General features: G+C 23.3%; 1 protein-coding gene across 3 annotated transcripts; it reads right to left on the reverse strand.

Annotated features, from left to right (window-relative positions):
* Positions 1 to 872: 872 nt before the first annotated feature.
* LOC112603809 (adiponectin receptor protein-like) lies at positions 873 to 10834 on the reverse strand. 3 transcript variants are annotated; one of them, XM_025352566.1, is made up of 9 exons: positions 10364 to 10834; positions 10153 to 10303; positions 6419 to 6575; positions 5144 to 5209; positions 4726 to 4993; positions 4471 to 4651; positions 4227 to 4414; positions 2840 to 3033; positions 873 to 1256 (listed from the first exon to the last, which is right to left on the reverse strand). In XM_025352566.1, the coding sequence occupies exons 3-9, from the start codon at positions 6542 to 6544 to the stop codon at positions 1128 to 1130; spliced, it is 1152 nt and encodes a 383-aa protein (XP_025208351.1). In that variant the 5' UTR covers positions 6545 to 6575; positions 10153 to 10303; positions 10364 to 10834; the 3' UTR covers positions 873 to 1127. The 3 variants fall into 3 exon arrangements, with proteins under 3 accessions (XP_025208351.1, XP_025208353.1, XP_025208354.1); XM_025352568.1 differs by having other exon boundaries at positions 10360 to 10834; XM_025352569.1 differs by lacking the exon at positions 5144 to 5209.
* Between the last annotated feature and the right edge of the window lie 4072 nt (positions 10835 to 14906).

A 14906-nucleotide genomic window follows, 5' to 3' on the forward strand; every position in this document is an offset into this window, starting at 1 on the left:
ACCACAGGAGTTAAAATAATAAAGAAATTAGATAAACTAAAATTTAAAAACCTCTATATTTATGAATAATATTTTTTTTATTTTTAAATAGTATAGAAAAAGTGTACACTATAATGAAATTTTTGAGCATACACAATTATTGCACCTTTGATTTTTTTTAAATCAAGACATAAAATTCATAATTTTGAATAGTAATAAAAAAGATTACCTAAAACATAAGTATAACTGACCCTTTAAAAAATTAACAAATAAAAAAATAGTTTAGGGCATACTTAAGCTATGATTTTCAAAATCATCTTTCTCATTTATTAATTTTTATCAATAATACAATCGAAATATAGTTAAATACAAAGTGATTCATTAAATGAAAAATACTTGTAATCTAAAATCCACTATGAGTAATGTGTTACATTCAATGAATCACAGTATATATAAGATATACATAACATATTAGAAATGTACCAAGCGCACTATTTAATTCAAACACGACAAAATTAAGTATAAAAATTCAATGATGTATAATTTTGTCATAAATTTAAAAAAATTAAAATAAAGTTAGTTCTATTTTTGCATAATTGATAAATAAAAATAATTAAGTTTAAAAAAAATGATTTAATAAAAACTGTCATTAAGGGGTGGAGGGAAGTGAAATGATAGAGAATTACATTACCTGTATTCAAATATCATTGTTCAAACAACATTTACACTTATAAAAATCGATAATTTTGATACATTATTACCATCTCTAATAATATGATGTACAAGATAGTAACAATATAATTATTGAATAATATCTAATAAAAACTTATAAATTTATACTATGAACTTTTATAATGATACATACTATAAAACATATGTGTAAGTAGTAAAAATATATGCATTTTTTTTTTTTTTTAATTAAATTATAATTTAAATATAAATCTACATAAAACAGAAACTAAATTGTAATGTAATCCTTAGCAATTTTTTTTCTTTCAGTTTTTAAGTTATACATTTTTTTCTGAATTAAATAATATAATTGTATTTTAATCATTTCTGTATCAGCATAGAAACTAGGTTCTCCTTCAAATTGGACAACTAACAGTTGTATAATTCAAAAGAACTCCATCACCTACCAAAATCTTGTACTAAACAACAGCAGGGCGTACTTCACATTCGCCTTTGCTCAGCCGATATTCTGCCATTTTGGTAATACCATGATAATGAACAAATGCTGCCAATATAACGAGTACATGGAATATCTGATGACTTTGGAACTATAAAGAAAAAAAAATTATCAAAAAATTATAATCATAAATTTCTTTTGTTAACAATAGCAGAGGTGAATAATAGGTGGATAGATATTATGTAAACTAGGATACATAATATTAAATAATTAATACAAAAATATTAAATATAAGATACTTAAGATATTTTAACTTGGTAACTAAAAAATTAATTGTACAGGATACAAAATATATTTAAATAAAAGGTTTATTAAGTGACTGGTAAAGAATACAATTAGTAATATAAAACTTTAATATTAAGCAAATTTGTCACTTATAAAATTTAATTTCATCAATTTAACTTTTTCCCGTAATTTACAGTGTTTTTAGTTTTTACTGGATAAAAACGTATATATTTTTTTTCAAGCCACTTTTGAACATCTGTTTTGCCTTCGAGTAATCTTCAGTTAACATAGAATGGTAAGAAACATTGTCCATTACTATTAAGCATGGTTCTTTTTAATTGGCCAACATGTCGATAAACCATTTTGATCGTGTTTATTTGTGAATAGTAGTCTTCCAAACTAATAGATTTACATTAAAAAACTAATTTCGAATTTTTTTACAAACCCAAATGAAGGTGACCCAGCATGACATAGAATGAATTGACTAAGAAAAGACTTTTACGACAATTATAACCAATAACTACACAAAATGCTATCATACAATATAACTGAATTTGTATCGCGAATATACAAAGTGTACTACCTATGTGCCAACATTAACAAAATTACGAAAATGTTACCCAAAAATGCGAAAAAAGATCACCTAAAAAACAAATGCTATAAATTACTATGTGCGATGAAATATGCCTGCTACCAATTGTCAGCTGTTGTCAATATTCCCAAATTTAGAACCACTGAATCTACGAAAAACGACTAACAGGCATGTGACGATCGCGAACTATTTTCGTAGGCCGTACTGTAATAACTAATAGGTATTAAGTAATAACCTATACCAATGATCCTCAACCTTTTTTAAACTCAGCACACTTAATTCTTAACATGGTTTTCATTGACATATGAGCAACGTTTTTCTTTAGCAAAGAACTGGAAAATTCCTATTTTTAATAACAATACTATACCACAGTCGCAGAGCACTTACAGTTTGCGATATACTAGTTACATAAGTTAAGAACGACTGGCCTACACAACAATAAGTTTTGAGTACTTTTTAATAATTAGAAATTGATGTTTACTTTAAAATTTTAAATATATTCTTTTTTTAAAAACGGGGACAAAATTGTTGATATAAATCCTCTATGAGACATCCTAAACAGTAAAATTAAATATCTCTGTTTTACATGAATGGTATTTTGTACATTCAAAGTTATTAAACCAATAATAAAAGTTTTTAATATCATAACTAATCAGTTTTTTGTTAAAGGTATTTTTTTTTTTTTTTTTTTGATTATTAATAAAAATAATAATAACTTTTACTATAAGTTATGATATATTTAATTCCAATCAGAATTTAAAATCAAAAATAAAATAACAGTTTTTACCATACACAGAAAATTAGTTAACAGAAAACTAATTTTTCTAATAATGTAATATATTACAGCATATTCTTACCAATAAATCACATCTTCCAGGGAAAAATCTTTCTGGTACTCTTAACGCATACAATAAAGCACCAGAGATGTACAAAAAGCCCATGAGTAACAGCCATCCAAGACTAATTAATGTAAAGTTAGAAAAGAATCCTTCTACTGCTCCATAATGAAGTGCTGGTATAACACCAATCAATCCAAATGTAGTAAAAACACCTATAAAAAAGAATTAAATAAACTTTTACTTAAAACTATTTCATTAATTAAAAAAATTAAATGAATATTAACATATCATTAAGCGATTCCTCTTAAAAAATTAAGTAGTAATAGATATTATGTAAATCATAATAACTACAAAATCTGGATTTGAATGTACCAAAAAAATTTAAAATAATATGAATTCATTCATTAAGAAACCTTAAAATATCCTATTAATATTTTCAAGAAATGAGCAAAAATAAATTCTTCTAAAAAATATTTCCTAGCTACCAATTTTTAATAAAAATTAAATTGATTTTTGATTAAAATTCAAAAATATAAATTAAAAATTTTTATTTTAGACATCAACTTGACAATAATTAATGTACAATTAAAAAGCACACATAAAGATTAAAACAATCTTTTTTCAAATATTATTTAATTTAAGATTTATATTAAATTATAAAAGAATACATATGTTATACCAATTATTACTTACAACTTATCAAATGCTTTCCTAACAATATAACCATGCAAAATCTAAAATTTTCCCTTATAAATATAAAAAAATACCTTTCTTTTAAATACATAAAATTCTTTAAGTATAACGTTACTTAAAATATGTATTTATATGCAATATAAATACATGGTTTGATGTATTTTCTACTAAATAAATCTTCGACATTTTTTATTTCACCAACTTTCAAAAAAATTAAATAAAAATTCATATAAATCAGGCCAAGTAATTATACATAATATAAAATAACCAAACCTATCTTATAAATATAAAAAAAAGTTAATATAGAAAAAAAAGCTAACTAAAATGTATCAAAAAAATTAATTTTTAACAAATCCAAAAATGGTAAATTTTGTTAGTTTATTTTAAAAATATAAATTAAATTGTAGATTTAATTGTTATTTGAAAATATATATAGTATAGCAATAGTTGACTAATACACTCTGTTCAATATAAAGTACTCTGGCCGTCTAACCACTTTTGTAACTACTGAATAGAACATGTCATCTTCATATAATATAACTTAATGCCTTGTTAAAGAGCTTATAGTGTTTGACAAAAAATAATGATAAATTTTTCTTTTCATACTGAACAGAGTAGGCACCTAATTGCATTTTTTACAAGATAATTAATAATAGTCAACCAACTATTAATTCATAATACAAAATTATACATATTCTTAATATTAGTATACCTGCTCTGAGTGGCCTAAGACCAGGATCACTGAATTTGTCCCACAGTGCTACAACCATTGCCACCATTCCCAATGCAACAATCAGTATTAAATACAATATCCACGAATATGGTTCGCAATAAAATCCATAATATAACCATGGCACAAATGAACCCATTATCAGTATGGCAATTCCACAATAATCCAATCTTCAAATATATAATTAATTAATTTACTATTAAAATAATCAAAATGATTTATTTACTTGCTAAAAAATTTTCCAACAGTTTCTGAATGGCAATGAACAGTATGAAACACAAATGAAAAACCCATACAAGTAATTGCTCCAATAAAGTATATAATGAAAACTAATTTGTCTTGAAATGAAAGTTCTTCTTCAGGTCTAGATGCAAAATAAAGAGTCATAACAAAAAACGCAATACACCCTGTAAAATAATAGAAATTAATTAAATTTTGATTTGTTACATTAATTAATGCAATAAATATTTTTTATAATCACCTAACAAATGTGTCCATATGTTTCCAGTTTCAGTATGAATTCGAAAAATAGATTGAAAACAAGCCTGAAATGAATTTAATGGTGGTCTATGTCCTGTATGCAAGAAATCGTTATCCTGGAGCCATTGAGGTAAGTTGTGAAAATTACACACATTCCACATTTTACGGCCAAGATCACGGGCTTGAGCAGCAACATGCTGAAACTCTGCTTGAGCCATAGTACCTATATCCATGTTTTCATTTGTTTCATTGGATAAACTACACGTCATCTAAAAATACAATACCCAATTATTATTATAAGTTACTAAGAATCGTCATGTAGAAAAAGTATAGTAAATTTTAAAAGAATAAAAATCATAAAATTCCCTGTGAAAAATAATAATAAAACCAGTGGTTGTATGTATAAAATAAATCCTTACATCATTGTTTCCATTTGAAGGGCCAGATAATAAATCAGTTTTCTCTGCTATTAATTCATCTGATTTCTATAAAACATACACATAAAATAGCATACATAATGCAAACAAATCAGTATTATATCTTGGAAGAATGAATAAAGTGAAAAAAAATATCAATTGTTATTCAATATAATAAAATAAAATTAATTTTTGTATATTTGTGTTAAAATTTAAAAATGTAATAAAAATAAATTAAATTAAGAGAAATTTCTCTAATAACAATCAAACTAATGATGATGATAATGATATTATTTTCTATCCATTATGAAAAATATTTAATTTTACTTCACATTTCTTCGTAAATGTTTTTAAGATTTATTTTATTTTTTTAAATTTGATTAAAAATGTAATGAATAAATAAATAAATTTATTAAACAATAACTTATCTAAATTAACAAGATCAAATTCAAACATTGTGCCCAAAAGCAAGTACTTTTCTAATATTTAAAATTTAAAGATAGTTTATTTTTTGATAAACATACTTAAGTATACACAATTAGAGAATTAACTAAACTTCACTTAAGAATAGTTATAAAAATAATAATTCTTATGATATTAATGCTGATTGACTAATATTACAAATACTGATTTCCATATGGAATACTAACGCCAGTAATACATATTAGTCCAGAGCATAATTGTTTCTATTCTAATACAAAACAAGTATTTTTAGTTCATTTTAGTGATTTATAATAATATAAAATAAATTATAAGTAATTCTGTAAAATGAAACATGCCTTTATAAAATTTAAAAGGCAGGATCTCTGTTCCCCTTTAATTAGACCAAAACATTATTTAGTAAAAAATGAATTCTTTAAAAAATATATATACAATATTCTTAAGTAGTTAGGTATTACTCTATGATATAATAGATAAAGTACTAATTTACCAATATCAAATCTGACATATGACAGATAAAAAGTTAATGCATACTATAGAAATATAAATAAATTGTACACTGACCTTTTTTTAAAATTTAAGATTAAAATATCTACTATTATTAACCATTTTATAAACTCCAATTATAATTTGAAGATAGATATTTAATATTTGTATATATTTGTAATTTTTGATTACTAAGGTCAAAGATTATCTCTCTATTTTTTACCATTAAACAGTATTAAAACTAAACATATACTTAATCATTTTTTTTAAATTATATTAGTAAGAAAGTTTTTAAGTTGTTAGAAATTGTATGGTCTTATTAAATAAAACAATTATGAGGAATATACTTACATTATTTAAATCAGCAGAGGGTATTTTACGGTGTCTAAGAATACTATTTTTTTTTGTTGTTGAAGTACTATCAGCTGCACTTTTTTCAGGCTTTGTAATTGTTTCAGTCTGTACACTTTCAGACATTTTGAAATTAAATTTGATATCAATCAACAACCTGTAATAATTTTTTTTTAATTAATTTTATACTAAACTTTAGTTGATTAAATAATTTATAACCAATATCTTCAAACAAATAGATAAATAATAATAAAGTTTAAAATTTGTTAAATTTAAAATAATTAATTTTCAATTAACTATTCAATTAGCCTATAACTAAAAAAATTCAGTTTATTTTACTAATAATTGAAATTACTTAATAGTTAGAAATCTATTTAATATCTTATAACATAATTTAATATATTAAAGGTATCAGTTTATAATGAAGTAAGTACATAAAGTACAAAAAATAATCAATTCTGTAATAAACTTGGGAAATCTAAACTATGGATAATCATCTTCATTAGATAGTTAAATTTTGACCTTCAAAAGTATTTAATTTGATTTTCACTAAACAATTAATTAGATGAAATCTATTAAAAACAGAATGGATTAATATAAGCCATCATTGTTTTAAACCTTGAAAAAGTGTGCTCACATATGTTTGCATAAATAAAACAAAACATTTTTTCAGATAGTTAATACAGACATTGTAAATAAAAATGTAACACATTAAAACTACTTCAAACTAAAATATCACAAAAACTAAAAATAAAATATTAACAAAAATATATTTTTATTAAGGATAAACCATTAATATTCATCTTTTTACATTCTATATTCATCATCTGCTATTCAAAAATTCTATATATTATTCAATAAATAATACATGTATTATAAATAAATGCTACATATTTTCTAATTCATAACCTAAGTATTAATTTGGAATAAAAAATTATAAATACATATGAGTTTTGTTTACACTTTTCAAAGATATTATGTTAATCAATCATCAGCAATTTAAAAAAAAAAATATTAAAATATAATTTTAATATAATTCATAGACTTAAATCAAAGATATTAAATAATATGTGTCACAAGTATTTGTCAGGAGAACCGTAGTGTAGGAAAGAAAAAAAATTGTTATTTGTTTATTATTATATTTGAAACATAAAACATTTAGGTAATTTTGGTTTTATATACATAATTATAAATTTGTTGTTTGATTTAATGTATGTATAAATAACATATATTATTATGAATAAATAAATATTATAAACTGTATCCAAAATAATTTGAAAACTACCAAAAGGTTAAAAAGAAAAAAATATAAATACCTCTAGCTTATAGCTTATATGTAATACAAATCAAGTTTTACCAGTTACATTTATTATAAGTTAGGCAAAATTATACCTAACATTCAGGTTTGATACATAAGACTAGTGATAGTTATAAACAGTTTCTAAGTGAAAGGTAGGGGTAGAATTCCTCTCTTTTTCTTCAGGCATGATATTTTTAATTAACAGTTACTACAACTATATTTTATACTAGCACAAATACTACATGTTTTATAAGATACAAAAGCTTTTTTAATTTTTTTCATAGAGATGATCTAAATTTAAAAATAAGAAGATATTTTAGATTACAATCTAATATTATAAAGATTCTTTTATAATTTTTAATATTTTGTAACTTTTATTATCTTGGAAATTATAATAGAGTTAATGTTAATTAAATTTATCCTTAGTATTTTTTTTTTTTTTTTTAGTTATTTATTTATTAAATTAATTATTTGAACAAATTTTTGTTTTTACAAAATAAAAAAAATCTCAGTTTTCTAAAATAAATTATTATTTATTAAATAATTTAAAACTTAACATTTTTATACAATATACTATTGATCACCAGGCATAATAATTAAATCACATAATAATATTGTTAAGTGATGCCCAATCCATGACCTGAGGGATACAACCACTCAACAAAGATGACTATGTGGCTTGTTACAAATGTCTAAAATGAAATATAGAAACCAAAAATAAATTATTGTTTAACATTTTCCAATTTAAAATTAAATTAATGTTTCCAGTAATTTAAATATAGGTAGGCTATTGGTGTTAAAAATAACTATATTTAAAATATTTAACAATTATAAAAATAATAATTAATATCAATAGATTTATAATCTTTTTACTAATTACATAATCAACAATTTTAATGACCATCATAATGTTGTCATAATTTAAATACTGTTAGTAAAAGATTATACATAACTCTTACTTATACTTAAATTGAAGAAAATCAAATAAATAATAAAGTTATTCAATTTAACATAACATGTTTCATATACTACACTTAAGCAGAATTCTTATCCATATTTATTATAATATTATAAAAGTATTCAATAAAAAAAATTAAGACAAATAAAACCAACAATCAATTAGTGATTTCATTGTTTTAGGCTGATATCATATTATGTTAATAACAAAAGAATTCTATGAAATTGAAATATTATAACAATCAAACAATATAATAATCAGAAAAACAAATAAGTTATAAAATATAATCAACTATTATTTTTACCCTATAAGTTTTTGAAAAAAATAGAACAAAAAATTTTTTAAACTAAGTATTTAATTAAAATAATAATGTTTGTAAGTACCTACTTTTTAAAAATTTTCATTAAGACTTCAGAATTTATCCCAATATTGGTTTAAAAAAAAAAATAAGATAAGTTACAATTATATATTATAACCAAGTAGTTAAGTGGTTCCCTTATATTATAACCAAGTATTAATATAAATAAATGCAGTTAATGTGTAAAGTATTTAAACTAATAACTTTATCAAACAAAATGGTATTTATTTTATATTTAATAATAGATGGATAAATTAATAATTATGAATTTTGTCAAAAAACTATTATTTTTTAAAATTTTACATTTTGAAGTAAATAAAACAATTCATTACTTACAATAAACAATTAAAATTTGTCAAAATATATGTACATAAGTTTCTACATTAATAAATATTTACCTACAATATATTACAAAAGCTTGATAGGGAATTCTGTATACATTCTTTTAGTTAAATATTTATGAATAATTGCCTTAACTGATAATTTATGACCTTTTACTGTCATCATATTTCTTAAATAAAATAATTACTTATACCTAGAGAAAAATATTTGGATTAATGTTATAATTTATTATTATAACAAATTACTCAGGAACCTCAATAAATAATATTTACTAGAATATTATACTCAACTATAAACTGTAAAATAACTAACAAAATAAATAACATCTATTAACAAAGTATAGATGTATTTTTTAAGTAATTGATTTCAGTATATTATGAAGAATAATGAATAATGTTTTTGTGCATTTCTAAATAAACAAATTACAAACATTATAACTTATTATATACTTTAAGATGCAAGATTGTAGTTTTAATCAATTTAACTTATCATAGGTGGCCAAAAAATAAATTAAAACCTCAAAAAATCTATTCTTATACTAAGTTGTTTTCTAGTCATTTTATTATTTTCATTCAACGCTGGTTTACAATAAAGGGTTTCAAAAAAATGTTAAGTGCCTATACTCCGTTTCAGCTAAACCTAAATCATAACTAACAGTGTTTAAACACTTTCGAACACATTCCGTTTGCGTTCACACTCGACAACATCAAAATATAAAAATGTAAGATATAAATTATATACATAAATGACAATATTGAAATAAAGGAAAAACGTACCTGTTGCAATTAATTGAGAAACTCCGTCGGCCGACCAGAAAATCACAAAACCAACTCGACTAGTCGTTTAATCGTCGGTAATCGATCGACCGACGACTCGCGATAAATTATACTAATAATGCGCTCGCCGTAAATATTCACTACAATACAACTAAAAAACAGACAAGTTACAACGTGTTATCAGTACGAGAGAAATGAATAAAATACCTACGCTTTAACAATTATTTTATTACGTAAAAGGCAGCAATATGCGCACGTCCTCGGTAATGAGTATCGAATATTAACACCGTTATCAACAACGACAACAACAATAATAATATTCAATAGTAATGACTAATGAGCATGGTAAAAAATGTGTCTATTTTGTAGAGAGGTGGTAACTGATACTTGTTATCTAATGTCCGGTAGGTAGTCTGTCGGACGGTTGGTCCAGCCGTCGCGGATATTTGTCACTTTGACTTTGTCTCATGGAGCTATAGCTGGAGGGCAACGATGGCAAATGAGTGACCGACCGAACACCTGTGATGGGCGATGAGCAAAAAGTGATAGGTGTCTTAAGTAGTTGATAATTATTATCTACCTATCTAATAAAAAAAACATGCAGGCGGCCGCCAGAAAATGAGAAAACCGATAGACTCGAGTTTTGAGAATTTGTGACGCACGTGAACGTTCAATGTTGCCGTAAAGAAACTTTTTTTTGTTAATAATATGCCGCACGGCCAACAGGAAATATCAAACGATTGTGATAATAATAATTCAATTCGATGATAACGGGATGATAGCGTTCGATACTTCAATCAGTTCAATCCCGTCCCCAGCGTGTAATAATTGATACGTAGGTATAGTAAATAATAATTATTAATTAATTTCGTTAACCCCCAGTGCAGAAAAATAACGTAGGTTTTTTTTTTTTGTAGGAGGTAGACTATTACGACATTTTATTAAAATGCCAGATTAATGACGTTTTAAATATTACTATGCTATTATGATTTGTATTGGTCGATATGTTATGTCGATCGACTATCACAGTATCAAAATATTAATGGGTACTATGCTACTGCCTACTCGAACCCATTATTACAGACAGACGTGATTAAATATTTAAACAAGTTGTTTGTACATGGTGTGTAAACTGACTGTAACAGTAAACTGACTATATTATATTGTGTATAACATGCATATGTTAAAACTGAGAAATGTGAATTGTGAATGTTTCAATGTTCTCGTTATTTCCAAAGAGTGGTTTACTTGCAATAACAATAATACATAGTACCTATAATATATGATATCTGTGCATCATTTTTGATAACTGTTAAAAAATACCCATGACTAAGAATGCCGGTAATTAAAAAATTTGAAAAGTAGAAAATATGTAGAGGAAGTCTAAAAATTAATAATTATAATTTATAAGTAATTAGTAAAGTAATATACATTTATGAATAAAAATGTTTGGTAGCACTGTTTAGATGTATAATTTAACTATAAAAATAAAATGCCACATTCCTGAAAAAAAAAGTATGTGTATACAAATTAACTCACAGGCCCTTCATTATTAGCGTACGAAACCGGACATGATATCAACTTACACCTGTGGTAGAAATTATATGACTAAATTTAGTACTACTCCGTGTCACCATACACTCAATGTTTGAGGTGAAGTTAGCGGTATAGAAATCGCTCTCTCAATACATGGGTACCTATGTACTAGGCGATCTGGCGCTAGCAAACTATAAGCAATTTTGTTCTTTATAGGGTAGATTAACCGTATTTAGAAATGATGGGATGTCGACGTTGTTGTGGGATAAATTTTTTATAAACAAATAAACCTACACCCTTATAATTTTTAAGATTATAAGTAATAATTATTGGATACCTAGTGCGTGAAATTTGACTCAAAAAGTTTATTTCTAGTTTCAACAAAATATAAAATCGTAAAGAAATTTATAAAATCGTAATTAGACTTAAAAAGTATCTAATATACTTGCTACATAAATTTAAATTTAAATTCGCTTTCGATCAGTTAATATTAAATATTAATATAGTACTGTTAGTTAAAAAATTAATATAATTCGTGTTTTGAAATCAAATGTGAGAGAGTACAGTTCAAAATTTGTTTTACTACACATCCGCATTTATTTAGTATTAATAATAACGCTTGCTACTCAGTAGTTTAAATAAATACAATTTCGGGCATATAGAGTATATCAACAAATACATAATCCATACTTAGTCAATAATTTGTATTCTTGTCATATAGTATTATAGTAGATATGTACTACATATTATATAGGCATAGGGTGGTAAAATTTTTTTTTGTGTGGGGGCCGCAGCTCTTCTAGAGGTAGAGATATTTACCAACTCGTGGAGGGCTTCGTCTGCATTTTGAAGGGGCTATTTTATGAACTGAGGGCTAAGTCTTCTTTTAACTATGCATATGATATGAAGTAAAAACACATGTTAGTTACCAATCATTAAAATTCCTGAATGAAATCCCAAGTAAAATATTTTTATAAGTTGTTAAACCTATATTTAAAGTTCCAAAAGTCTAAATGAATTTTGTAGTAAAAATTACTTGTAATTAAAATTATTACTATTCTAATTTAAAATATCCAATATTCTTGTTCAATAGACTCATGTTAAAATATTATAATGTAGTATTGCTAAATCAGTAATTAGAACTACTGTACTTCCAAGTTGTGTAAGAGCTTTCAACAGAAATATAACTTAAAGAACAAATAAAATCAACAAAATAAAATAAAAATCTTATTTATATTAAGTATAATATACTTAATGTAATATTAATTAAATATTTATAATATTAAGTATATTATACTTAATATATCTTGAAAAAATAAACAAATTTAAATTTTATTGACTTTTGAACCACTGAGAAGTTAGTTCAAAATAAAATCATTTTTTTTTTTGCTAATAGTTCCATGTATATTTTAAGTTATTCTCTATAACTAATAGATAAATAAACAATAATAATAATTGATAAAAATATTATCTACATTTTGAAAAAGAAAATTTTATTTGCAAAAAACCGATCACTAGACCATTGATGAAGGTTAGATTTAGTATATTAAATATTAAGCTAGCAATGATTTAAAACAATTATATTTATCAAGTGTATAATATATAAAGTATTACAAAAACAACAAAAATTTAGGATGAATATTACATCAAACCCACGACAAATAATTATTAAACACAACATTTAAGACATAAATACAGTTATTTTCTCTTAAATTTTTATTTTTAATTATAAATTAAATTAAGTTATATCTTAATAATACTAACATATATAACAACTTAATGAATATTACAAATAATTATGTGTTATGAGTACAATATAAATAACTAAGTAATAAATAAGTAGTAATTAATAATTATTAAAAAGTAAAAATGAAAGTTCATTATTAATTCATGTATATATCTCATAAATATAAATATTTATTTTTTATACATAAATTATTTAAATTTACTAAAAAAAAAAATGTAGAAATACATTATTTTTATTTTTTATATTTTATTTTCCTAAGATATTATTATTAGTTAACATCTATGAAAAGAAATTGTGATAATCAAAAGTTAGGCATACACATATTAAGTTTCTATTTATGAACTTTTCAATAATTAAAAAGGGTGGTTATAGTAGTTTTACTGTAAGTATAGTTTTAGAATTTATAATATTAAATATTTAAAACAATTTAATTTCAAAATATACATAGGAAATTATCAAAGTTCTTGTAAACAAAGTACAATAAAATAAAAACCTGAAGAAAAAAGTATGTTTTACATGTGAATGCCCATCTTCATTTATTATTAACATAGTTGTTTTAATTTATTATCATTTATCACTTATACAATTATATTAATTTAGAGTCATAAAAAAAACTTTTTTTTTTTTGTTAAATAAAATTTATTTTAAGTTAGGTAGTGATCAACTGAAATCTGTTATGAAATTTCAGGTAAAGATCTAAAGACTTAAATTAATTGTTATTAAGCAATTTAAAATACATACTCACATAAATGTAGGTAAATTATTAACTAAAACTATTAATTAAATGATACAGACACAGTATAGAGTTTGACTTCAAAATAAGTTAAAATTATGTTATGACTAGCATTGATTTTAGAATATATTTTAAAATCAATGGTATCAGTATTCTCTCGAATCCACTGAACATAGTAAACTTTTTTTTTAGCAGTACTAATCTTGTGTATTTAACTTTAATATTTAAGTGAATAATTCTATTATCAAACTAAAAGTTAAAAACATTATTTGTGTTATAATCTTGACATTTTTTTTTTTTTAACAATACTTCAATTCTATGATATACCTATGGGTATGTTTAAACTATAGCAGTTTATTCATAAATCATAATTTGTATAAGAATTGAAATATTGCATAAAAACCAATGTATTGAAAACAAATTTAAAATTTTACTCGTAGATTAAAGAGAGAAAACAAATATTACACTTACATCCTTTTAAGTGAACAGTAATGCAAATATATTTTTCTAATCTATGTGGTTAAACATATTCACATATTACATGTATACTATTATGATTATTTAATCTATATAGTGCATAGCATATTATAATTTTAAAATATGTTAAACACAATAAACAACTAACACATTTAAGGTTTATATTAGAATAATATTAATAATTATAATTTATAACATTAATCGAGTCAACATTTTAAATCCCATCGGGCAAATTAGACTCCACAAGCTATTGGCAGTATC

Source organism: Melanaphis sacchari, unplaced genomic scaffold (assembly GCF_002803265.2).
Source record: "Melanaphis sacchari strain LSU unplaced genomic scaffold, SCAv2.0 Contig111_pilon_pilon, whole genome shotgun sequence".
NCBI classification, from domain to species: domain Eukaryota; kingdom Metazoa; phylum Arthropoda; class Insecta; order Hemiptera; family Aphididae; genus Melanaphis; species Melanaphis sacchari.